The sequence below is a fragment of the Drosophila sechellia genome, chromosome X (genome assembly GCF_004382195.2).
Source record: "Drosophila sechellia strain sech25 chromosome X, ASM438219v1, whole genome shotgun sequence".
In the NCBI taxonomy this organism is placed as follows: Eukaryota; Metazoa; Arthropoda; class Insecta; order Diptera; family Drosophilidae; genus Drosophila; species Drosophila sechellia.
The window spans coordinates 1,944,265-1,969,244 of NC_045954.1; the positions used below are offsets into that span (position 1 = coordinate 1,944,265).

The following is a 24,980-nucleotide window of genomic DNA, read 5'->3' on the forward strand; positions in this document are numbered from 1 at the left end:
AACTCCTTTCTGGTTTTTGCTCATTTGCAGCTGCGGTGCTGCCTGCTCCCCTTGCTTTTGCTGCGGCTGTTACGAAGAGAGCTCTCGGACGGACGCCCATTAGTGAAATTGGTAGGAAAATGCAGTTGCAGGCGACACGAAGTAACGCAAAGAAAGTAAGAGAGCTCAAAGGGGGGCACCCTGTATGGCGTATGCTGTGCGCGATATGCGAAGACGACAACAACTTGTTGGCCCCTACGTCAGCGCGTCTGTCGCCCCACCTCCCTGGTTTTCTCCTCGTCTGTCAGCGAGTCTCCGCGGTTCAGACAGCATCCACCCATAGCCCCCCTCGTGGGTTTTCGGCAAACGCCCCCGCATAACTACGAAAATAGCAAATTGTTAATTTCGCTTCGAAAACTCTTTTCCAATACACACACGAAATCGCAAATCGTCGAAAAAAAATGGAGGGGGGTATTTGGGGGGAACACATGATTTTATTGGCATGCTTTCATGGTTTTTCCGTGCGAAACATTTCATTTTTCATTCCACATTTTTTAACACGCTGCTACATAGGACTATTTGTGTGGGCTTCTTCTTGTCGGTGGAGAGAGATGAAATTTATGAAATTTATTAAATATGCTCGCCACACACAAAATCAAGGATAGCTATTAGCTAGACCAATAAAAACCACCCACAATAAGTGTGGACACACTGCCGTCTCTCTCTAACATTCCACCCCTCTCTTTCACTCTGTGTGGGAGCTTTCAAAAGCTCTAGATCTTTTGTGTGAATGGAGAATCTGAGAATGCGTTCACGTTAAATAGCCAGGATCTCCGACGGCAAAGTATTGTATCCGTCGACTTGTCCCAATTTAAAAATATTCCTTTGGGGCGAGATATAGAGATAAGATACAACGATATAGACAGAGATAGAACCTCAATTTGCCTATTTATAGAACATAATGTGCGTCGTCAGCGGCGAGTTTTGTTCTTTTTTCAAAAACAATATCTATTCTTAGTCGCTGCTTGTGCGTTAATACCATATTTTTGTAAATACATACTAACATACATTCCCGCTGAGACATAAATTTTATAAAAATTGACCAAATGCCATCTGAGAGGCCGCAACATCAAGGTGAGGAGTGGGGACCATCAGGCGATGTTCCACAAACCAAAAATCAATAGCTAGGGGACGCGAACAAGGCGTACAGTGCGGTTCGAAAGCGAAAAGCGATCTTTTCAGAATCACAATAAAAGGGATTTCTAGTTGGTGAACATTTTACACATTAGAAGTACAAGATAGCGAAATCGTTGGGATCATCATTTGAATGAAATCTAATCTTGCTTTAAAACCTTTAAATGATGGTAAAATAAAATAAATTGCTTTAAAAATGCGCAATAGTTTTTAAATAGACTGGCTATTTTCGAAGAGTTTCCGCAGTGAACTTTATTTATTACCTCCACCTAATTATATCACAGATATATTAAAAAAAAAAAAGCCAGACAAGGGCCGGCAGAATAACTAAGTTAACTAGTAATACTAATAATAATAATAAAACTGAAATATTGAAACATCCGCGCAAATAGGCATGGATGTATATACATTTCCGCCTTCGAGAAAGTCACTCGATTTCTTCTTACAGTCCCGAAACGCACCGCTTATATACGCAAATAAAGCCATATATTCGTGTGGACAATGGGATTAATCGCAGATCCGCAGATAAAACGACCATATATCTTGTTATGCAGTTTATATTTTTTATACATAGATATATTTTGTTGCTTTTCGTCTGTAATTTCTGTATCTCGCATCTAATTGATAACGTTTGGGTAAATTTATGTTAAAAAGTAATTACAATTGATTTAGAACGGGGCCAGCACCGCAGATATGCGCCTGCTGACATATATATTTATGCTGAATTTGTATGTTTACATACGTCTGTAGATCATAACTATGCATTAATTTTAACCGTTATTTTAATATCTTTACTCGTTTAGCTTTAGTTTAACTTTTACTTTGCTTGTGTGCATTTTCTCGTTCGTGTTTTGTGTTCTTTTCAAGTTTTGGATTTTGTTTGTTTTTCGTTTACTGGGACATAAACGTCGAGGAGGCTAATCTTCATCTTAAGGAAAACATTTTCTATATCAATAATAATAATAATATTAGGTAATAAAAAAAAAATAAACAATTACATACACATTTTGCGTAATATTAGGGGGGCTTTTGTAGGGTATAAGGGGATAGAGAGGAGAAATGCAAACAAACGCAATCACAATGAAACATTTTTCGGATGGAGAACGGGGGCGACTTTATAGTCGGGACCCTACTCCAGTTTCATCGCCAGGCCGGGCGGCGGCGGCGCCTCCAGCTGCTCGAGAAAGAGCTCCTCCAGCGGCCGGTCGCTGGTAATGCGGAAGAGGAACAGATGATCCTGGCACTTCAGGCTGATCGATCGCAGAGCGGGCAGACGCAGCAGCAGTTGCGCAAAGCGTCCATCGTCGCCCGGATGTTCTAGGCGACAGTGCTCGTCCAAGCAAGCGTACACCTTCTCGCGGCACATCTCGATCTCCGCCCGGCTCTTGATCCCGCGTATGTCTGGGTTGTACAGTATGATGGCCTTCAAGCAGGACAGCTCGCGTCGGTCGAGATTCAGTCGCTTCATCTTCACACTCAGCTCCGACAGGATGCGGTCGAAGATGGCTGACACACCGGCCTTGATCGCACTGTTGCGATGGTACGAGAAGCTCTGGTTGAGGAACAGCTGCTGCGGCTGCAGGCCCGGTGATCGTCGCTCAAAGGAGCCGTCGTGGCCTAGTCCACCGCCCCCGCCGCCGGCACCGCCGTCATCCAGCGAAACGATGCTGCACCAGGCCACGTTCGCAATGAGCAGCTCGATCCAAGCGGCTTTTAGCAGAATCACCTGGTCGTCCAGCGGCACCTGGGCAAAGTGCGGCATCATGCGCGCGTATTCGACCATCTGGAAGAGCTGTTTGTTGACCACTTGGCACAGGGCCGACACGGCACCCTTGTAGTCCGGCTGAACTGTAGAATAGGGACCAACGCGCAGGAACGTCAGTGCACGATCGCCGCACTGGGTCTCCGCTCGCTGCTCGGCCTCTATGATGCGCTCGATCGAAAAATCCCTGGACACGCTATTGGTCATGAAGTCATCGGAACCGTTGCCGCTGCCCATTCCGCCAGAAACGCCGCCTCCTCCTCCTCCGCCTCCAGAGGTGGATCCGCCTACCGAACCTGGACCGCTACTGCCGCCTCCGCTGGCGCTGAGCCTACCCGCCGCATTGCGGGCGCCGCGTTGACGCTCCTCCTGGACCGCCTCGCGCTTCATGCCGCAGGTTAGGCACTTTTGGTAGCGGCAGTACTGGCAGCGGTTCCTCTGCCGCTTGTCTATGATGCAGTTGCGGTTCTCCCGGCAAGCGTATGTGAGATCCTTGCGCACTGTGCGCTTAAAGAAGCCCTTGCAGCCCTCACAGCTGTACACGCCGTAGTGCTTGCCACTGGCCCGATCCCCACAAATGGAGCAAAGGTGCTTGCTGCCGCTCAGCGGATGGTTAGGCGGATACTGCTGCTGTACTGCAGCGGCTGCAGCCGAATTGGGCGCCTGCGCCATTTGGGCATCTCCAGCGCTGTTGTTGTTGGAGCTGGCGGAGTTGGAGCCGGGCAGCACGTGGACCATGGACATGGCCTGCATGAAAGGCACCGGACTCTCGGCCTTGGGCGAAAAACTGCTGTTGTTGCTGTCGTTCAGCTGCGAGATGTCCGGCTTGACCTCCTCCTTGATGTGGCTCAGCCGGAAGCTGGCGTCCTGGTCGCAGTTGTCCATCCTGGGCTTGTGATGTCGTGCTGGGTATATTGGGGGAACTGGGGGCAGCGCCTCCTCCGCCTACCGGTTTCTTCTTGCTCGTTCTCTTTGTGTGTATGTGGTGTGTCTTGGCTCGCTTTCGCCTCTCTGTTGGGGTTTCACTTTGCCAACGCCACCGTGTCCGTCCGTCCGCTTTTTGGTCCGTTGGGCCAAGTGGAGCAGGTTGCAGTTTCGTTGTTGGTGGGGTCGTTGCTGCATTTACATAATCTTGAGCCGATGGAGCCGCGCACTCTATTCGCTCGCCTCCAAACAATTGCGCTTTTTACCAACAAACAAAGAATGCCAGACTTTCTGACTAATGAATAAATACCTTTTTTCGCGTCGACATTTTTTCTCAACAAAGACAATCTCACCACAGCGACGCAACTCACCAACGTAGGGATGGACTGTAATACAGGTTGCGTCGTCACGAGTCACAGTCACGACTGCTGAACACTGTACAAAATTAACAACGGCGATGGTATGACCTTAGGTCATATGGTATATAAAGCATCTATAAGATTACGTACTCCTCTTTTTAATTAATGCACGACATAAGTACATATATCGGTCTCTCAATTGAAGAACAGATTCGTGACTGGGGGCAATCGCATCTCTAACTCACCACAAAGTGGAAAGGGCTGTTTTCCAACTCACGCAATTTTAAGTGGGCGTTAATGACCCAATTAAAGCGCTAATGCCCATCGCAGCTCCCGCAAAAATAAGTGTTTTTACTTTGGTAACCAATGCGCAATCAATCAATCAATTAGTTCAGTCGAAAACCAGAAAACGGGAGTAGCGACAGCCCTGGCGGCGCCATTGCGAAACTCACCGCACCAACGGCGCATGCAACCCTGCGTCAGTCTGGCTCCCCTCCTCACCGCCATGCCACCCACACAGTGCACAAATAATTTAGCGCCGCTGCAATTATGCAGAATAGAAATGCAAAATGGAGACGTGAATGTGCGCCAATTTCACCGCTGCCGGCGGCAACCTCGGCCCCAAATCGCAAACGCCGTCACCGAGAATCGAGCGGTTAGGCTGCTGAACCGTGAATCCAAGACCAAACGGAACCAGAATTGGGCGAAATGCAAATGGAAGTGCAACTTACTTGCAGTCAGTGGCTTTTGATGCGCCGCAAGGTAATGGTTGTTTATTTACTTTTTTAATTGGCTATCAGTTATCAGTGCTCGCGAGCACACACACACACAGGCACGTCACTGACACGACACACCACACGACGCTGATTTAATTTGTTGCAATCTCTATTGTAATTGTAGTAATTGAGTCCATCCCATCATCACAAAGAGACGCGACGCGGTAATTGGCATTCGCAAGAAGAAGCATTTCGCGAAACAACAGCTGACAACGTGGTGAGAAAGCGATTGCGGGGGGCGAAGAACTGGTTTGTCTGTGGTAAGTATGCTGTCGCGGTGAGTTGTCTTGGTTCGGTAAAAAACAATGGTACATTATAGCCTGTTTCCACTTCGCTTAACGCTCCGAATATCTGAAAATTAGTCCGCCATGGATATTTTTTGTATATATTTATGCGATAGTTAGACCGCAGTAAATTTCTGAGAAATGAATTTGCATGATGACCAATAAGCAGCGATTCGGTAATTCAATAGTTTATGGAACACCCTTACGGTCAGCCTTAAAATTCGATACCGGTTTAGAACAAAAAGGGGAGATTCAAAATTTAAATAGATACAAATTTGTTTACACTATCAAATTAAAAAGCTTACAACAGTTTGAGGGAATGGAAATAGAGTTTCCACATCTAAATTGACCCAGGACATACATTTTTAATATTTATTTAATTATTGGAATACACTAAAATGTGATATTTTATATTAGTTTAATTTTCTGATATCGCGATTTGGGGCCTCAACCATAAACAATTTATTTTTTTGGCTTTTCTCATCTTGTTTCTTCCTTTTTAATCAAATGTATCGAGTTCTTTTGTTTAGCTCAGCCTTTTAGGTTTTGCCTGTCGGCTTCAAAATTACTTGAGATTCGGTTTCGAATAGCTTTCAGGCGAATAGTACGATAAGCAAATGCGACTCTCGTTTGTTTGTTTGCGACTTTTAATCAACATCCGAATCCGAATATCCATGCTTACTGAGTTCAGCATTGAGGACAGTAAGGGCTCCGATCCGCTGGTTAAGATATTCGATCTCTTCTCGGTACACGCCCGTCTCGTAAAGCAGATTCTCGTACTCCCTCATAATTCCAATATAATCGTCACTGCTGCTGTTGTCGTTACTGTTGTTGTTGTTGCTGCTGCTGTGACCTTGGCTCCGATTATGGCGGCCCCAACTGCCACCCTGACCCGATGCGCTTTCCGGTAACTCCTCAAAGTCCAGATAAAGCTGAAAGTACGCGGCATCCTGGCTGCGGCAGATAGGGCAAGTTCTTGATCTGCAAAGCAGAAGGAATCGCGTATAAGGCAAACGTTTGAGCTCGGCGAAAAGATTTCACGGCCCATTGATTTGGGGCACTACCACTGATTTAAATAATCACTTTTGTATCATTTTCACTTCTGATTGGTGCAGAAATTCGAATATTCTCTTTATATCAGTGGCCCATTTCGTTTTTGTTATAGCTCTGAAGCCCTTAGGACCACTTTCACTTACTGCTTCCTCCAGTGGTCTAGGCAGTCCTCGTGGAACGCGTGCCCGCAGCTGCCGGCTTGTATGTTGTCCGAGGTGCGAAACCGCTCCGAGCAGATCGTGCAGATCACGTTGTTACGGCTCATTCCGCTCCGGTTGAATTATACCTAGGTCGATTCAATTCGCTCCGATCCAATCAGGTTCGATCTCCCTGTGCCGTACTGTTGCACGCCCGGTGACAGCGGACTGAATGAATGCAAGTCGCTGAATCGAGCGTTTCGCTGATAAGCGTCCAGGCAGCCACAGTACACTCCACTCGGTCCTCCTCTTGTCGGCACTGGTCGGCCCCCTCGAGCACTCCCCCTGCACTGCCGCACTCCAGTGCCAGCCCACCTTAATAACCCGCCCCACAAAAGTGGGAATATGAGCCGCTAAATGGGGGCAACGATGGCCTACGCCCAGCTAAAACCATGTGAGATAAAGCTCCGTAACGAGATTCGAACATTTAATGATCCGATTGGCGAACTTTCAGCCTCGCAGTTCGAGAATAAATAGGTGGTCATATCAGAATATGATTAGCCCCGTATTTATTTGTTTGAATACAGGAAAATGCATAATAAGCATAATTATGATGGAGGTTTAAGCAACCACCAATTTTAAACATCATTATTAAAGTATAAGTGCATTTGTATTTATGTAAACAATTATATTTTTATTTATATTCATATTCGATTTGCTTTTATGTTCTTTCGAATGGTCGTGATGGTACTAACAATAGGTTCATTTACACAGGCCTACGTTGGAATGGAATGTTTGTGTTGAGAGTAGTGATAAACAATTAAGGAATGACTTCGGTTCCAAGTAGAATTACAGTCGTACAGAGCCACGATCTGGTGTCTTTAAGGGGTACAAGTTAGCATATAGGGAAGAAAAAAGGGGTTAATACTAAGCGTGAGCGACCATAAATATCTACAAACTAAACTATTACTAAGTAGTGTAACATGTGTACGGATTTTGGGGGTTTATTAAAAATCTAGGCTTAGGCTTATGCAATATAGGGCGGAATAAGAATATTAGGGCGAAAAGTAGAGGGGCACTCAAAAGTAAAGAGGATTGATTATAATCAAACCATTCTAGCGATCAGTATAGCTGAGTAAAGATTAAGATTTGGTATACGATTTACAGTTTATGTTTAGTGTACAATTAATTTTGAAATTAGCAATAAAACGGAAATCTAAAGGTAATCGATGGCACAATTTAAACGCATTCTCTGTGCTATTTGGCGAATTCTTAATAAAAACTAATTTTTTATAGAACAATTTCTTACGATATGGAACTACGAAGCCATCTAGGCTTGAAGTTTCTTGGAAAATGATCTGCTTTTCATGCAAGGGGAAGAATATACGGCATTCGCAACCCATTTACGATATCCCGATCTACAATTCCTGGCAATTTTGTGTTTATAACGATGGTAGCACAAGGACTACATGTTTTTTGTTTTGATTTTGGAATTAAAGCATTTCGTTAGTCTTTTGGAAATTTCATCTTAGCCGTCAGCTTGGAGCCGGAAACAGAGACGGTTGCGGATGTGTTGGCCGGACCGGAGTCACTTTCCGGTGCTACGGCATTTGTATTACGTTCCATGTAGTATTGGTTTCTCTTCGGGCTGTCGACATTCATGTAGATGTGGGGCGTTGGCGTCGCCGGCTTTGGAGCACTGCTCCCCGCTACCACTGCTCCGCCGCTGGTTGTTGTTGTTGATGAGTCCGTGGACAGCAGATGCAGTGGGGATAAGGGTGGGGGAGGTGCCGGCGTTGTCGGCGCCGAAGTCGCCGGAGGCGTAGGCGGCACTTCCTCTTCCTCCAGTATTATGTCGTCCCCCACCATTGTTATGCGACGGATCGAGGCGGAGCCGCTCCCCAGTGAGCCAACTCCGGGCCGGTAAATGGAGCTGCTGCTGATCCCGATCCCCAAGCCGCTGCTGGGGCTGGGTGTGGTGCTGTTGAAGCCGCTGTTGGTGTAGCAATGATTGTTCTTCTTGAGCGGCAGTCGCAGGCTGAGGCTGTTGCTGTTGCTTCCGTTGGGTGTCGCCGTGAGTACCGAGGGTGGCGGAGGCGTAACGGTCGGCGGCGGGAGGTTCGATTTGCTGATTAGGTCCGGTCCCCGCGACAGCATCTCCAAGGCTTGGGTTTGTTGGACCTCCGGTGGGGTCTGCACCACCGCCACAGCTGCTGTTCCCGTTGGCGTCCCTGCTCCCGATGCGGCTCCCGTTCCCCCCGACATCTGGGAGACGATTGTGCGGCTGTGGTTGTTGCTCAACCCGGTATCTTTCCATTTCTCTGAAACGAAGAATGACCGTGACTTAGTGCGCGTAGTTCAGTGGGCTGGACCAAGATGGCACGTACCTGCTGCGCTGCTAGCGCCATTGGTCTTTCCGAAGGGCAGCAGAAGGCGGGCGGGCTGACAGAAAACCACCGTCTTGTAGGCCTTGCGGTACTGCTTGTTCATGATGACATAGATGATCGGATTAATGCAAGCCGACAGGTAGAGCAGGATGTAGCTGCAGATGTGGAGGCTGGGGTGCTCCACATTCTTGTCGGCCACTTTAACAATTGTGATAGGCAAGTAGCAGACGACGAAGGACAGGAAGATGGCCAGCACCATCTTAGTGATGCGCCACTCGTTCCGCTTGGCGCGTACTTCACGCTGATCCTTGACTCGGGTTGGCTGCTGTTTGCCGCTGGGTGCTGTCTCCGGCACATCGTTGGAGAAGCTACTGCTGCTGTCCGAGGAGACGCGGTTGCTTGGCTGGGACTCCGCGCCGGAGGGCAGGGCTCCTGATCCTGTAGTGGCCAGGGGACGCAGGTTGTTGGGTATGGAGTTTTGCTTGGTGGCATGCCGCTTCAAGCGCTGCTCCGACTTGTGAACCACCCAGAAGATCTTGGCATAGCAGGCAATGATAACCAGGCAAGGGATGACGAAGGCGGTGATAAACAACGTCGTCTTGCTGCTGTGCCCATGATCGTCTGTCATGATGGAGCAGGTCTGCAAGCGCGAGTCGTAGCCAAAGCGACCCCACTCTCCCAGAAGCGTTGGGAGCTGCATGCCGTAGGAGAACAGCCAGCAGGCGGCGATCATCACCGCAATCCAGTGGCGTTTATAGATCCTGGCATATAGTCCGTGGTGTGTGATCATCACATACCGATTGATCGTGATCATTGCGATGCACAGCAGGGATACCCCTATGTTTCCGTATTGGATAAAGGGAATGAGGCGACACAGCACCTGGCCTTGTCGCCAGGTTCCTTGTACGAACCGCAGACCCTGGAAAGGCAGCACCAGGGCGCAGAAGAGCAGGTCGGCAATACAGAGGCTAGATGGGGCGTAAGAGGTTAGAGGTTAGGCGTTCTCTGAAGGATGCTAGGGGCAACTCACCTGATGATAAAGGCAGCCGCAACGTTGCGAACTTTGGGACATTTCAGCAAGGCCACTACGGTCAACAGGTTGCCGCATATGCCCACAATCATTATGAGAAAGGTCATGACCGCGGCAAAGGTCAAAAGCGACTGCGAGAAACTGCAAATAAATATGGAACATCCATTTGTATATACCCATAGTAGAAATCCAAATGCTTTTGCCGCCAATCAGGATGCTTTCTTTGAAGTGATCCTTCTAGTCTGAGGTCTCTCGACCTCTTGCGTCAAATGGCCCTGTGCCTATCGCCATATCAGACTGGCTTCCGCTTGCTCGCCACTTACAAGAATCACCCGTCTTTGTCAGTGGGCCGGCCCAGCGATCAGCACTGGTGCAATGGAGCGCGTAATATTAACGATCTCTTATCGGAGCACTTCCAGCCGGGGGCTATAATTACACAGTGCTGATAGCTACATCTCACTTGGCACCCACTTGGCATACTGTCAACACATCCACACCCCAACTTACCCAGTCGCGTCCGCGGGGGGAACCATAGTTGTCAACGCCTCCAGAGGGGGATAGCCGTCCTCCAGGCTAATAGTTGTCTCATCACTCATGCTTTAGCAAAAAAGTAGAAAGGGGACTTTTTAGAACTATAGAAATAGAGGAATCGATCTTAGTTTGGGCTCTCTCCTAATGACCTTTAAGATGGTCTAGGCTCATACAATCAAGTAAGTTTGATGGACTACTCAACCAAGTGTTTTACCTACAAATGACTCATATTATTTTCGTGGAATTAAGCGCAACTATAAAATGAACTGCTTATGTTTATGAACAGACTTTTTCATTTTATTTGAGATACACTTTTCTCTTAGGTGCGGTGAACTGGATTGTTGTCATCTTTTTGGACAAAATCACGACCATCAAGGTTATCAGTGTGTTAGCAAATGTTTACATTTTTTTGGAATAAGTTCCGGTATCCCAAAAACGGTAAGCCAGTCAATAATGATGGATGATGCGTTTCTGTGCACTTTATGTTCATGTGTATATTCTTTGGGCTATTCTTGTATGTCCCAAAACGTAATGTGGATTAGGAAACTCTTCAATTAGAAACACCGCGAACTCTTGACTAATTAAAATCAATTCCCCATTAATTGAGGATTAATTAATTAATTAATAAAAACAAGGAGCTCATCACTGGTATACTAGCCTATTGAAGGATCAATACAGTCGTGTTGAAGCTGGTTCCAACAATGATTCACCTTTTTTAAGTCAAAAGAATTTCGCGAGCTCGCGACTTCCTATGGTCTGCACTTCTTCTGGTCTCTGACTAACTTGCCTCGCTGACCACCAATTTTTCCGCTACCGATCTCCGATCTCTGAACACCGATCGCCACCGCCGACAATTGCCAACTGGCAGTGGCTGTGGCACATGGGAGGCTCAGGCTCTGGTATGAAATACAAAACCACTGGCGCTGACTGCACTTCGCGCCGACGCAACGATCGTAGCCGTAGCCCGGCGCAGCCGGAGTCCGAGGCCCGATGCCCGTAACCCGGCATGGGGCGTGGCACCCCTTCTGCTTCCTCGGGACTATGATAAATTAGTGTCAATTAAATAATTTAAAGAGGTCACACTCGCCTCTGTTTCGGTCTCAGTTGCTCGGCGGCAGTAGTTTCAGTGGTGGCTTCTGCCTCAGCGTTTGCACCACTCGGGGTGCAAAGATCAGCGTCGAACCTTAATTAATTGAGTGACTGTTTGGCGGAGATGGTCATCTCCGGGCGTCTCTAATGCGTGATGTGATGCGATGGTAGTTCTCTGTTCCCGCTCGAGTGGCCGCTAATCGAGACAAGTGTTATGTTCTTGTAACATTCTCAGCACTGGGCGGAAATGTCGCTGTTTCGATTTCTGTGCAACGCAGTCAGGTGTGGTTTGCCTATATATTAAGTATGGAAATCTTTAACGCAACCGTTAGCCTACGCCTGAAACGTTTTCAAATTGGTTGTGCAACGCATTTGCTTTCTGTGTACATGTTGATGCCTCTGCTTTGCCCTCTGTGGCCCTCAGCTGCCCTCGTTCCCCTTAACCACGACCAGGTCACGGCCGCCACTTAGCACGGTCAGACGGGGCGTATACGCAATGTGTCTGGCTCGCTTACATATACGAATTTAGAATATTTCCTTATCTTATCAAAAGAGCACTTACCTAGCTGAATTTGGTTTCGCTATTTGGTAATCCTCGGCGATTCTAGTAATTCTAACGATCGCTGGGCTCGCACTCTCTCGCTCTCTGCTGCCTCTTGGCCTGAATGCTTTCTCCGTGCCCAGCTCTCCTCTACTCTCCTCTACCTCTTCTCTTCCCTCTAAGTCGTGTGCCTCACCACACTGACGGACGCGTTATCAGTGGTCAGGAGGAGAGGATGGACAGTGGCGGGACTTGGGAACTGGGTGTGGGGAAATCGAAATCGCTTGTTTATTTGCTTTCTGCTCACGTAATGGAAACTAGTGCGGCTGCGATCTTCTCTGCTCTGCTCCCCTGTCGTGCTCCTCTCTCCACTCTCCAACTCCGATCTTCGCTCTACTCCTCTCCAACTCTAACTCCTCCGCTACTTCCTCTTCTTCGCGCAGGTTGAGCGAGGTGAAAGAGTGAGTGAGTAATGCTGTGAGCAATGTAAACAGTTTACGGCATTCGGCATTTGCTGGGGTTATTCATGAATCGCTGTGTTTTTTATCGTTGCTCTGGGGACGCCACTGGAGCATTGCTTGTTGTTTTTGTTATTGCTTGCTGCTGTCGGTGATTCAAAAGTCGCACCAGCTTTCATGACTAATGCTTTTGAATCGCGAGATCAGGTAGAGAATAAAAGGGTTACAGGTTGCCCCAACTCAGCACTTGACATAATCACAAAAACAAAAACAAACAGTCGAATTAAATATCTGACAAATAGGCATACGTTCGCGATTGCGCCAACGGTATCGAATGTCACTCAAGTCGAACTGAAATCGTAGTTACTTTTCGTTGTTTATTATCCGTAGTGGTTGAATGTAACGGACAAATTGCGTAGCGCCTGCGTTCTCGTGTCGGATCGTATTGGATCGTCTATAACTGCCGGATCGAGTGCAGTTCGTCGAGTGCGGGCAGCGTAGAGCGAGTCGCGATATTGCCAGTGACAATGGGCAGCCCCCTCTCACTCTTTACTCTCACTCTCAACCAGTGTCTAAATGACTCTCCGCCGCCGGTCAGTGGCGTAGGGAACTGATTGAGGGAGGGGATGTTCCGTTCGTTAGATATTCCCTCTGAACACGTAAGTTGCGCTCAATGAGATCACATAAGTTAGTCAGGCTGCCCCCCATTTGGCGCGCCCCTGTTACTGTGCGCGCCCCCCACGACTTGGCGCTCTCTTCTGCTCTCTTGCTCGCTCGCACTCCCGCACTCTCGTCCACCGGCCGGAGACAGACAGGGACGGACAGAGGCAGAGATCGGCGATCCGCCATCGGCCATCTGTCGACCGAGGGGCGGGCGTGGGTGGACGCTCAATGGTTGCCTATCGATCAGATGCATATCGCAGATACACCGCTTCTGCTTCCTCTGTCTCACTGAAGCAAATGTGCAATGATAAGGCTTCATGTGTCTGCATTCTAATGTTTACACAATTGGACATTCGACATCGATCGAGGCGATCCAACATGGCTGCACTGGGAAAAACGGTCTGCCACATGGGAAGGAACTGATGGTTGGGGCTACCGCACATACCGCATTAAGAACTGTGACCTGGTAATAAATGTTTTCGGTGTAGATATCGAACTGAAGACGTAGGGATTTGTGCGCTCTCTCATTGCTTGTTGTTTGCTGCGGATTGTGTGAAGAACACGATAGTTTATGGCTATCTAAACATGGGCCCGTGCGTGTGCGTTTTCGTATGCGTATAAGTACGCCGGAGAAGTTTACATTAGTCTGGATCTCTGGATCCGAATCCGAAGCGGGCGTCGATTGGCGTTCGAATCGTATTCACAATCATATCGCGTGGGGTGGGGGTGGGTGGGGTAATTCTTAGTTTCCACTTTAGTGCCCATCCCGCCGGCATTTCCTAGTACAGTGATGGGCGCAAGGATAGTGTACATTTGATTTCTTAAAGAAAAGATGGGATTATTCGTTTAGTTTAAGCTCGATAAGCTCTAGGCGTTGTATTGTTTTATGGAAAAGCATGTTTTCGCAAGTATGAGGATGAGCCATAAGTTTCGTCATCACGTATTGTATTCCATTCAGTTCCTAGGATCTTAAACTTAAAAATTTCTCATCATTTAAGTGAATGCGATATGGCGCTATAATTATATTAATTTCCTGAAGAACTGAATGTTATTTTCTTGGGTAGTCGGCTGCAATTCCCGGACTATTCGCCTGCATGAAAACAAACAACGTATTCGTATTCGTGCTGTTGCCAAAGAGTTTTCCCCAGAACCGCCTGTTTTTCTTTTCAAAAGGCAAACGATACTCAATTCGCCCCAACAGACGACCCGCACTCTGACCCTCGGAAAAGTAGAGAGGTTCCCCCGGCATATTGGCTTGATTAATTAAGACTACATACATTCGATCTAACGCTGACGTCGTGTGACACCAGGCTTCCGGGGTTTGACTCATTATTTGAAACGGGTTATGGGTGCGTGGAAAGCCTCGAGTTATGATTCAGGGTCCATCGCCCCTGACTGAGTATTCATTCTACGCACAAATTCATATGTCCCTCTCGGATAAGTTTGGTTTTTTTCAGTTGCTAGTTCCTCGCTTCGAATGGATGCCGCCCATTTATTATCCAGAAAATTGCCAGAGGAAACTATGCAACCACACACACAAACACACATGCACACGGCCCAAGAACCGAAAAGTTTTTCATTTCAAAAATGCCGGAGAGGTGGGTACGGCCCGAAATCAGGGCTACGAATAGACTCTATTCATCCGTAGGAGCTTATACTTTGTATATTTCCCAATATATTCATGTAATCTCTAGCACTCCGAATTTTCGAAGCATCCAAGACGTATCGGTCAAGGAGGGGAACTTCTTACTGCATCGCAAGTGATAGGTCTTGAATTGTGTTAGCAATGCAGATAACTTTCCCCATGCTGCTCATGACTTATATCCCACCAGATTGAAAGAAGGTATAGTCTAATGTATGTTCTGCCTGTTGGAATGCTCAAGTATGTAGCTAAAACCTCGAACCATTTTGGGCAATGGTATCCCTGGTCTGGTATCTGAATCTTTGAAAAACGGCAACAACAGCAACATGACCCCGTCAGAATATCGACGAAAGAGCGAAAGAGTCGAGTGGATTGGGGCGGAATGGGGCGGGAAGGGCGGTTAAGAAACAACACCGAATAGGAACAATGTAAACAAAGCGCCCATTCCACAGGCAAATTACCAAATTACCCGATGATGAAGTCAATTGTTGTATACAATAAAAATGTGTGTTGTTGCTGCTGTTGCTGCTCCGAGATTCTTTTGTTTTCCTTTTTGAAAGTTTTTCTAGTTCGCCTGCTGTTTTTTTTTTTCTCAATATTTTGTACGCTTGGCTGGCGGCGACTGCCTTCGGGCCCACTTTTTGGGTGGGAACCATGTCGGTGTATGGAGAATTCAGTTTTAGTACAAATTCGGCGCAGGAACGAGCAACGCGTCTCTTGCCGACCACAAAGTGACGCGCGATGTTCCCACCAAAATCCGGACCAACTCCGCATCCGATCTCGATGGCGCTGCCTCTTTCGGATCCCTATGCTACTGATCGCATGGCGGAACAGGACGCGATGTTGCCGGTACCCCTAACCGACAGCCTGGACCTGGACGTAGACATGGACCTCAATCTAAACCTGAATCTTAATCTGAATGTAGACGGAAGGCGCCAGGTGCTCTTCGAGGGCTATTCGGACGAACTGCTAACCATCGCCTGGGTGGCTTGCATAGTGTTCATCATCGTGGGCGTTCCCGGAAATTTACTGACCATCGTGGCCTTGTCGCGAGGTCGTCAGACCCGCAACTCCACGGCCATATTCATCATCAATTTGTCCTGCTCGGATTTGCTCTTCGGCTGCTTTAATCTTCCATTGGCCGCCTCCACATTCAAGGAGCGGGCGTGGACCCACAGTGATCTGCTGTGCAGGTTGTTTCCGATGCTGCGCTACGGCTTGCTGGCGGTGTCCCTGCTCTCCGTGTCGCTGATCACCATCAACCGGTACATCATTATCGCCCATCCCAGGCAGTATCCAAGGTGAGAATGGGCCTGCCCATGTTGACAGTTTGCAATACTCCTGCTCGAATCTTGAAGGGTATTCAGAGTGCCCAAGTCTTCCTCTGGGCGCTCATCTGTTCACCATGATACGCATGGTGGTAACCTATCACTTAATCCGAAAAAAACCCACACATATGTAATTGTGTTTCTGAACTTATAAACTTGTGAACTTGTTTATAAAAAGGAAAATGTATGGCTTCTCGTGGATGTTTTTTAATTAACTAAATAAGAGAACATTACTTGCTAGAGGCAAATGCTATAGAAAAGATCGGTTTAGTGGTCTGAAAATATTCGTAATAAACCATTAAACTGAACGGATGTTAATATCCTATAAAATATGAACTAACTAATACTAACTATGAAGTAACTAGCTAGTTTTTATTTTTGTGAACTACGGATATATTTGAATACAATCACCATATATTACTAATAGATTAGACATGGTACAGAATACAATTCCCACTGGCTTAATTCCGTTCTTCCAGAATTTACCAGCGACGATATTTGGCTTTAATGGTAGCCGGAACATGGATCACCACGTTTTCCATAATGATACCCACCTGGCGGGGCGTGTGGGGTATCTTTGGCTTGGACGTCAGCATCGGCTCGTGTTCCATCATGCATGATCGGTATGGTAGATCCCCCAAGGAGTTCCTCTTCATCGCCGCCTTCATGGTGCCGTGCATCTGCATCGTGATCTGTTATGCACGAATCTTCCTGCTGGTGCGAAAGGCGGCCATTCGTGCGGGAACCGCAGGCAAGACCAATGTCAGCGATGTGACCCCCAGCCCCGCGCCGCAGCATCAGACTCAAGCCATGGCCACACCAAAGAAGCCAGAGAAGGTGAGCACGTCCAGTGGCGAGGCGAACGAACCAATCGCAGGACGACCCTTTGTGGTGGAGGAGCACCTAGCGTATATCGATGACAATGCTTCGACGGACAGTCTGCCGATCTCGTACAGCATACGGAAGAGCGATCAGGACCACCAGCCACCGCCTGTTGATGTCAATGTGGTGCTCAAGGAGCGGGAGAAGGAAAGGGATCGGGATCAGGAAAAGGTCAGCCTGGGACGCAGTCAAACGCAACTAGAGATGGGCAAAACCCATGGGTGAGTGGCTGTTGGAGGCTTCTTTGGAATTTCTCTCAACCTTAATGCGTAAATCCATTCCAGAAAGAACCCTATCACCACCTCCCTGCGCACCACCTCCTTCACACGGTTTAGCCCACGGAAATCCCATTACGCCTCCATGGGCAATACCTCGAATGCTTCCTCTATTTACCCGGGAAGGATGAGTGCCAAGGACCGGAGATTGCTCAAGATGATACTGGTAATCTTCGTGTGGTTTGTAATCTGTTATTTGCCCATTACGGTGGCCAAAATATGGAAAAGCGCCACCGAGGTGCACTGGTTCAATATTGCTGGCTATCTACTCATCTACTTGACCACCTGCATCAACCCGCTGATCTACGTGTTGATGAGCTCCGAATACCGAAGAGCCTACTGGAACCTGCTGCGCTGCCATGGCTCTCCAGATACCCAGAAGCAGCGGAATCAGGCCAATGCCAAGCGAAAGCATCTGGAGTCCAATCGGCAGGTGAAGACCACGACGTGACTCCGAGAAATGCCTCAACACCTTCATCGTCCTCCGTCCTAGCGGGATATGATATATGTGTGCCATATGGTAATACGATAGGGGGAGTACCCAAATGTCATGTTGAATGATCTGCGGTAAGAAATAATCCCTTGATCCCCTGGTGATTATCGTTCCTCCAAAAAAGATTTCTAGTCACACGATCCGGCCGGTCGTCCCTTCCACGCACACACGAAAACACAGATCACCCATATATATCTATATCTATATCTATATAATGTAGGAACTCCAGAAGTGTATTGCATTTTATACCAAATGACTTTAATATCTGGTTTACATTTGAATTCCATGTTTAAGAACAATCGATGTTTGTTTAAATTTTGCTTTTTTTGCTTGTCGCTAATTATTGTACCAATATATAATAGATATATCCTTATATGGATACGCCCTTTCTATGCCCCCAATAAATGCTTCGAATAATTGATATATGTAGTTACGTTGTTCTCGTCCACTCGTGGGGGCAATACAATAGTGTATAGTGTAATCATAAGTAGAGCTATAGCTTAACGCTATTATTATCAATATACATATTGTATATGTCTGCGTATATGCGTACGAAACTTGGACTACTTAAGACTAGTAACACAACTAAATCATTCAATATTACTGCTTCGCCCAGTTCGGCAATGATTCGGCTCCAATAAACGTGGATCGATGTAACTCCGATTCCGATTCCGACCCGCATCCATATCTATATAGGCTATTTATATGTATGTATGGGTGTATATCGTATATGGATCAAATAATTCATAATTGCGATTGCGAGCTTAATAAAAAGGTGGCACCGGTCCGGCCCCCATTATAGTTCGAAGCCCAGTCCAACCCCTTTCCCTTTCCCACTGACTTCCACTTACAAATCTACACCCATTCCGATTGCCCCAACCCCTCCACCGAATAACATCACCTACGGCCTCAGACTGACTCAAGGTGCTCCGATATCTCCAGGATGGGGCTCTCGCTGAGCGGCTTCACCAGCGACTGCCAATTGGGCGTGAAAAGGCTGAGCACCGGCGTCGATGTCTGCGGAGGACAGAAGGAGAAAACGGATAAGGTTTATATACGAACTTAGGATGCCTGATAAATCATAGAGCTCATAATATGCGTTATCTAGGTTGCTTACATGATAGTCGGAGTCCAGGCTGTGGCCGTGGGGCGTGGTAGGCTTGCACTTGACCGTGGGCGTACCCGGCGCCGTGGATGGTGGAGCTGAGCATGATACCCCAGCAGCCGATCCTCCGGAACCAGCTCCATTAGGCGGCGTACCAGGCACCTGGTCCGATTGGCTGATGTAGGAAGTCTTGAGGTTCATCTGGCTGAAGGCATGAGCTCCGGGCATGGTCATGGAGTGCTGAAGCCTAGGAGTTCCGCTTCTGGGCCGATCGAGCAGGGCCAACTCGTACAGCTCGTCGGCCAGGTGATGTTCCGGAGCCGGAGCCGGCGGCGGTGGTGGACCCAGGCTGTGGCCAAAGTGGTGATGGTGTGCCTGCTGCTGGTGATGGCTGTGCTGCTGATGGTGGTGATGTCGACCGGCTAACTGCGCCTCAAGGGCGTACTGCTTCTGGAACAACTGACGCTTCTGCTGCAGCAGACGGTGCTGCAGGAGCTGCTGCTGCAGCGGTGGCTTTTGCATCGGGGACATGGGCACTGCCATGCCCACGCCCAACTGATGGTGCGCGTATAGCCCTGGTGGCGGCGGTGGCGGAGCATAGCATCCATGGCCATACATATCCCCACCAGCAGCTGCTTCCAGGAGCAAAGGTGTGGCTTGGTGGCCTGGATGGAACAGCGAATGATGGCCATGGTGATGCTGCGCAGGATGCGCATGATGATGGGGCAAAGTCAGCAGCGGATGATGCTTGCCCGGCAGAGCGTAGAATTGACCATTTGGAAATTGACAGAGTTCTTCCAAGCCGTACGCTTGGGGATGAGGATGCGGATGCGGATGCTGATGCGGATGCTGATGCGGATGTTGATGGGCATGTGGGTGTGAATGCCCCACAGCCGCCTCCTGCTGCAGCTGCTGGATCTCCAGCCAACCGTGACGCTTGGCCTGCTCGTATCGATAACTTCCGTACACACGACTGGTGCCCAGCAACGAACCAGAGCTAAGCAGGCCCTGGGCCACCAGGCCATCACTTGCCCGTCTTCCTTCGCGAAAGTGTATGGGTGATCGCTTGTCCAGGAACGTGACACCACCGCCATTCGGCGGAGGCGTAGGATTCGGCGTGGGCGTGGAGGCTGAACTTTGGGGAAGGCCCAAGCCCAACGGCAGAGCTCCTGGCATATGGATGCAGGAGTTGTGGCTCCCGTACAGTGATCTTTCCGATGAATGCTCCGATGAGATGCCCGCTGGCGATGCCGAGGCCGGAGTGGGCGTGGCCAGCATCGAACTTGAGCCCATGCACGAGGGTAGACTGCCCTTGCCCGAAGGCAGGGCGAAGTCCAAGCTGTCGTAGGGACCGCTGCAATTGCTCTTGGACGAACCGCGACTCAGGTTCTGGCTCAGACTTTTAGAGTAGCTACCAGCGCTCCCGGCGAGAACGCCACTGGATGAGCTACTACTGGCATACGAACGCATCTTGTGACTCTGTCCAGAGGCAGTGATTCCAACGAGGCGCGTTAGATCGCTGCTGGAGTGCGAGGTGGGTCCGCCGTTGGCGTTACCGCTACCGCCGCCATTGCTGCCCTTCGACTCCTGGGAAGCAGAGCCCGGATCGTTTCCCTGATCTGTCTCGCAGCCTTCATCTGTGCTAGAGCTGCCTTGGGCCAGAACTTTCTTCTCGGAGCGGCTGCGGAAACAGGGAACCTAGTCAAGAAACTAAGGCTGTGACTAGGAAGACTCACCTGTCGCCATTCGATTTCGCATCATTCGTTTCCTGGCCGGAGTCACCGCCGCTGCCATTGGTGCTCCCCACGTGCACACGACGCTTATTCCTTTGCTTGAGAGGAAATGGAACTTGTCAGCTGAAAGCGATCATTAACTCACAGGTATCACTCACCTCCACGGGCAGTGGGCTTTCCTGGAGGGTCTGGAAAAGCTTGCTGGCCTCGGCGGACATCTTGTAGCGAAAGCTTTGGCCCAAATTGGCCTTGGAGTCGAAGCTGCTCGAGCTAGACATAGTCTTTATTGTCTTGCCGTTGATCTCACCAGGACAGGGGGTCGATCCCGGTTCCGGTCCCGCTGTACTGGATGTGGGTGTAGTAGAGGCGGGCGGAGGAACGCCTCCTGCGCCGGATTCCGCCTTTGACGGATCATCTTTACCCTCAGCCACTGCTGTGGACTGCCGTAAGGATAAGGATAGAAATAAGTTGGGATAGAATCAGTCAAAAACTCACCTGCTGCAGCAGCGCCCGACAGTCTTCGGTGCTCTGTTTGATGATGAACTCGCTGATGGTGTGATGAAGCTGCTTGGACACTAGAGGCACACCCGCTGCTCCAACGGGTCCGCCTCCAGCCTCCATCATCTCCCTGCACCGCAGGTTAGCCAGCGAGGGGTTGTTGTCGATGCTGAGCGAAATGGCCACCGGTCGATGGTTTCGCGGCGAGCTGGAGCTTAGGCTGTGTCGTCCTACCCTCGAGGATGTGGATGAGCAGTTAGAGGGAGCGGGCGACGCGGCTGTCGGCAGCGGGGTGTACCGCATGGGCAGCGGAATGCCGCCGGCATCCACCTCGGCGCCTCCTCCGTTCAAATACCCAGTCAGGTGGGCGTGCCCGGTCAGAGGCAGTGGCAGTTGCAGTGGGCCATACTTGGCGTAGTATCCGGGACCGGGATCTGGAACTGTGGGTGTCGCGCCGGCATGGGCGTTACGTTCACTCATGAGTACCGTCTGATGACGGCTAAGTCTTTTGTGGCACTGATCCTTGGCCAGGATCGAGCTGGTGGATATTGTCTTGGGCTGCTGCTGCGGTTGTTGCTGCGTCGGCTGGTGGTCGTTTCTGGAGCTGTAGAGCATCCGACTGGCGGAGGTCGACGAGGCAAGGGCGCTGGCGCCTGAGCCGTTGCTCTGCTCCTTCTTGTGGCTAACTCGATCCTGCAGTAGCAGATATATGGCCGCCACATGGTCGTAAGTATTCTTCTTAAGACTGGCTCGGGTCTTGTCCGACCCGATGCCCACATACTCGGCCATGATGCGTAGAATGTCCTCGCTGGGTTCCACGGACGTCTGCCGCTCGGCGCCCAGATTATACTTGGCTATCAGGACGTGCTCCAGCAGCTCGGGGCACATCCACCGATGGCGTTTGATTTGGTCGATGGTGTAGCGCCTTGTGGGCTCCAGTACCAACATGCGGCGGATGAGGTGCTCGCACTCGGAGCTCATAAAAAACGGAATGCGAAAGCGGCCGGAAAGCACCCGATCCCGGAGGCTCTGCAGCGTGGATCCGTCGAAGGGCAGAGCCCCACATACCAGCACATAAAGAACGACGCCAAGTGACTGCAAGAAAGGATACATTTTTGGATAAATAGACATGTATACTTCGCACCACTTACCCAAATATCAATCTCTGGACCCGTATATTGCTTTCCCTCGAAAACCTCGGGAGCTGCGTACGGCGGTGATCCGCACCAAGTGGCCAGTAATTCTCCTGGCTTGAAGTGATTGGAGAACCCGAAATCTGCTATCTTGATGTTCATGTTCAAATCCAGAAGCAGGTTCTCCGCCTTGAGATCCCGATGCACTATGCCCTTCTTGTGACAGTACTCCACCGCCGATATGATCTGCCAGAACTTAAAGCGCGCCGCCGACTCGGACATCCGCCCGTACTTGGCAATGTAATCTGGATAAAAATAAAAGGTAAGTCCATCTCATTAAAACCCATATCAACTTAAGCGAATGCGAGAGTTTTAAAGCTAGTGTTCGTCCAAAGGTCAAGAAGTCTGTGTGCAATGTGGGTTCAAAAGTCTGCTAACTAAATCGAGTCATGTACTCTGCAGTCCGAGTTTTTAAACGTTTTTCAAACTGAAGCCTCAACCCACCGAAGATCTCCCCTTGGCTGGCATATTCCGACACTATGTAGATCATATTCTTGGTCTCCATAACCTGTGGGATTGGTAAAAAGGGATTAGGATTACGATTCTTGGTAGGATCTGCCACAGCAAATTCCGCTGACCTGGTAGAGCTTAATGATGTGAGGGTGCTTCAGACGCTTCATGATCTCCACTTCGCGGTAGACCTTCTGTAGGTTTGTCTGGTCCAGCTGCGACTTGTCAATGATCTTGATAGCCACCTCGTTCTTGGTGATTCGATGCCGGGCCAGCTTGACCACTGCAAAGTTTCCCTTGCCAATGGTGCGTTCGATATCGTAGAAGCCCACGCGCATGGGCTCCTTGAGTTTAAGCAAGTCCTTGCCACTTATCCCGCCCGCGCATACCGCAGAGGATGTGGGACTGGGACCGGGCGTTGAGCCTCCCCCGCTAGCAAAGAGCTTCTGGGCGAGCAGCGCATCCTTGCAAGCCACTAGCGCGTCTATCGAGGGTGCAGCAGCACCGGCATCCAGGAGCACTGAGCTCCGGAGAGCATCCAGGGGGGGGTGTGGACACGCTCCTTCTGCTCCTTTTGCTTCGGCTTTTCCGTTTTGGGGCAACTTCTCCGGCGGCTTATCAAGCTGCTTCTCCTCTCCTCTCCTCTCCTCCTGCGGCTGCTGCTGCTTCTTCTTCTGATCCTCCGGCGGCTGGCTCTCCTCGGACTTGGCCTGGCTCCCATTCTCGCCAGCATCCGCCGCCTCGCACGTGCTCATTTTCCAACTGCGCCACCCTGGGCGGGAAATCTCACACGGAGAGCGCGGGGCGAAGGGAGATGGTGATGCACATGCTCACACACACCTCCTGTCCCATGGCAGCGCTTCTGCGAAAATAGAAAAAGAAGAGTGGTAGATTGTGGGTAAAATTGCAATAATGAACTGAAACTTCTTCAATGGATGCGCGACTAATGTTGTGTGTTCCCCATGTACATATATGTACATACAAATATGTATGTGTACATATGTAAGTGCAATAAAAAACGGGGTGGCTACGGAGAAGGGGGTGGGCAGTCGTCGCTTGATAAGAGATTAGCTCGGCTTTCCGAGTGTGTATGTGTATGGCTTTCGGACGCGGACGCCACAAGCCACCAAAGCCGCACTCTCCCTCTCTTTCTCAGGCAGTGTTGCCACAGTTAAATTGCAATGGTAAACTGGATTCACGTTTTAGTTTAATCTATCACAATAATAATAGTGTTATTTCACTCGCATATCGCATATGTGCACCAGATATTGACAAATATTTTAAAAGCCATTATCTGAGCTCCTCAAAGACATGCAGATTCATTTGTTAGTGCACACCAAACGGATGACATTCAACGAAAATGGCTGACGCTGCACTTCCGCTTTCAAAATGGCTATTTTCCAGCCACAAAATGGCCGAGGTGCCAACACTGACTGTGTGTGCGACTGGAAGTGTGTGGGTGCCAGCGTGCGAGTGTGTGTGTGGGTGAGCGTTGGTGAAAAATCAATAAGCAGAGCAAACGCATCGCATGGTGGAAATGGTTCGCGGTGTTAGTGGCCATTGTTGTTCCCTTCAGGATGCAGTGCAACCGATTCAGAACCACTTCCAGGAGATTTCCAATTAAAGCCGCTCTCCCCAAATACCGTTATTGGTGAAAGCGTTGAAAACACAATCCTCGCCGGTTGACAAAGAAGTTTCGAGCAGGAGCGGTTGCGAAGACGGAGAACAGCCTACAAGCTGGGCCAGCTAAATCCGAATCCGGTTTCTGGCTATGAGAGGATAAACGCTGGCGAGGATTCGCTTTACATCGCGTCCGCGGACCGCCACACATGCGGCTCGGAACAGCACGGCACACACAGACACAGTAGCTGCGACACACACGGCAGATGGCTAGGAAACGTGGCTGCCTCCAATCCCGAGCTGCGTCCAACTGGCGTCCGTATTTGACGCAAGCTCGGCGCTGTCTGCCCCATTCCACCCACTCGCCCCTCAATTTCCGACCCTAACCAGCACACATGAGGGTTGCCAAGTAAGCGCCAAGTGCCGAGCACCGAGCATGCGCCAACTTTTTCGCGAGGGTGGGAAGTTTGATGGAATTCATTTGAATTTCGCGCCTTTTGTTCGTAAAACAGTATGCAATGTAACCGGTTTCGCTGATTCAGCTTTCAGACAGTGACCAGTGACCCAACTAACACAAAGAGTTTGAACGATTTT

At 49.3% G+C, this 24,980-nt stretch overlaps 5 protein-coding genes across 10 annotated transcripts; 1 reads left to right on the plus strand and 4 right to left on the minus strand.

Annotated features, from left to right (window-relative positions):
- Positions 1-1,712: 1,712 nt before the first annotated feature.
- On the minus strand, positions 1,713-4,235 carry LOC6616072 (protein ultraspiracle). The gene has a single exon (XM_002040402.2). It carries the CDS (start codon positions 3,818-3,820, stop codon positions 2,303-2,305), a length of 1,518 nt encoding a protein of 505 aa, XP_002040438.1. The 5' UTR covers positions 3,821-4,235; the 3' UTR covers positions 1,713-2,302.
- Positions 4,236-4,471: 236 nt separating this feature from the next.
- LOC6616075 (protein trapped in endoderm-1) lies at positions 4,472-18,208 on the plus strand. 4 transcript variants are annotated; one of them, XM_032725364.1, is made up of 3 exons: positions 4,502-5,254; positions 16,617-17,240; positions 17,304-18,208. In XM_032725364.1, the coding sequence occupies exons 2-3, from the start codon at positions 16,645-16,647 to the stop codon at positions 17,743-17,745; spliced, it is 1,038 nt and encodes a 345-aa protein (XP_032581255.1). In that variant the 5' UTR covers positions 4,502-5,254; positions 16,617-16,644; the 3' UTR covers positions 17,746-18,208. The 4 variants fall into 4 exon arrangements, 2 of the variants coding, with proteins under 2 accessions (XP_032581255.1, XP_002040441.1); XM_002040405.2 differs by lacking the exon at positions 4,502-5,254 and adding an exon at positions 13,943-16,110; XR_004362496.1 differs by lacking the exons at positions 16,617-17,240; positions 17,304-18,208 and adding an exon at positions 10,740-11,133 and having other exon boundaries at positions 4,472-5,254.
- Positions 5,602-6,684, minus strand: LOC6616073 (E3 ubiquitin-protein ligase RNF149). The gene is made up of 2 exons (XM_002040403.2): positions 6,475-6,684; positions 5,602-6,259 (listed from the first exon to the last, which is right to left on the minus strand). The coding sequence occupies exons 1-2, from the start codon at positions 6,594-6,596 to the stop codon at positions 5,926-5,928; spliced, it is 456 nt and encodes a 151-aa protein (XP_002040439.1). The 5' UTR covers positions 6,597-6,684; the 3' UTR covers positions 5,602-5,925.
- LOC6616074 (G-protein coupled receptor moody) lies at positions 7,457-12,151 on the minus strand. 3 transcript variants are annotated; one of them, XM_032725359.1, is made up of 5 exons: positions 12,068-12,151; positions 10,393-10,482; positions 9,886-10,026; positions 8,856-9,823; positions 7,457-8,789 (listed from the first exon to the last, which is right to left on the minus strand). In XM_032725359.1, the coding sequence occupies exons 2-5, from the start codon at positions 10,479-10,481 to the stop codon at positions 7,975-7,977; spliced, it is 2,013 nt and encodes a 670-aa protein (XP_032581250.1). In that variant the 5' UTR covers position 10,482; positions 12,068-12,151; the 3' UTR covers positions 7,457-7,974. The 3 variants fall into 3 exon arrangements, with proteins under 3 accessions (XP_032581250.1, XP_032581251.1, XP_002040440.1); XM_032725360.1 differs by lacking the exon at positions 12,068-12,151 and adding an exon at positions 11,204-11,279; XM_002040404.2 differs by lacking the exon at positions 12,068-12,151 and adding an exon at positions 11,127-11,216.
- Positions 18,024-24,721, minus strand: LOC6616076 (serine/threonine-protein kinase par-1). The gene is made up of 9 exons (XM_032725351.1): positions 24,410-24,721; positions 22,895-23,628; positions 22,761-22,824; positions 22,275-22,561; positions 21,121-22,218; positions 20,784-21,065; positions 20,629-20,723; positions 18,905-20,573; positions 18,024-18,804 (listed from the first exon to the last, which is right to left on the minus strand). The coding sequence occupies exons 2-9, from the start codon at positions 23,519-23,521 to the stop codon at positions 18,697-18,699; spliced, it is 4,230 nt and encodes a 1,409-aa protein (XP_032581242.1). The 5' UTR covers positions 23,522-23,628; positions 24,410-24,721; the 3' UTR covers positions 18,024-18,696.
- Positions 24,722-24,980: the final 259 nt, after the last annotated feature.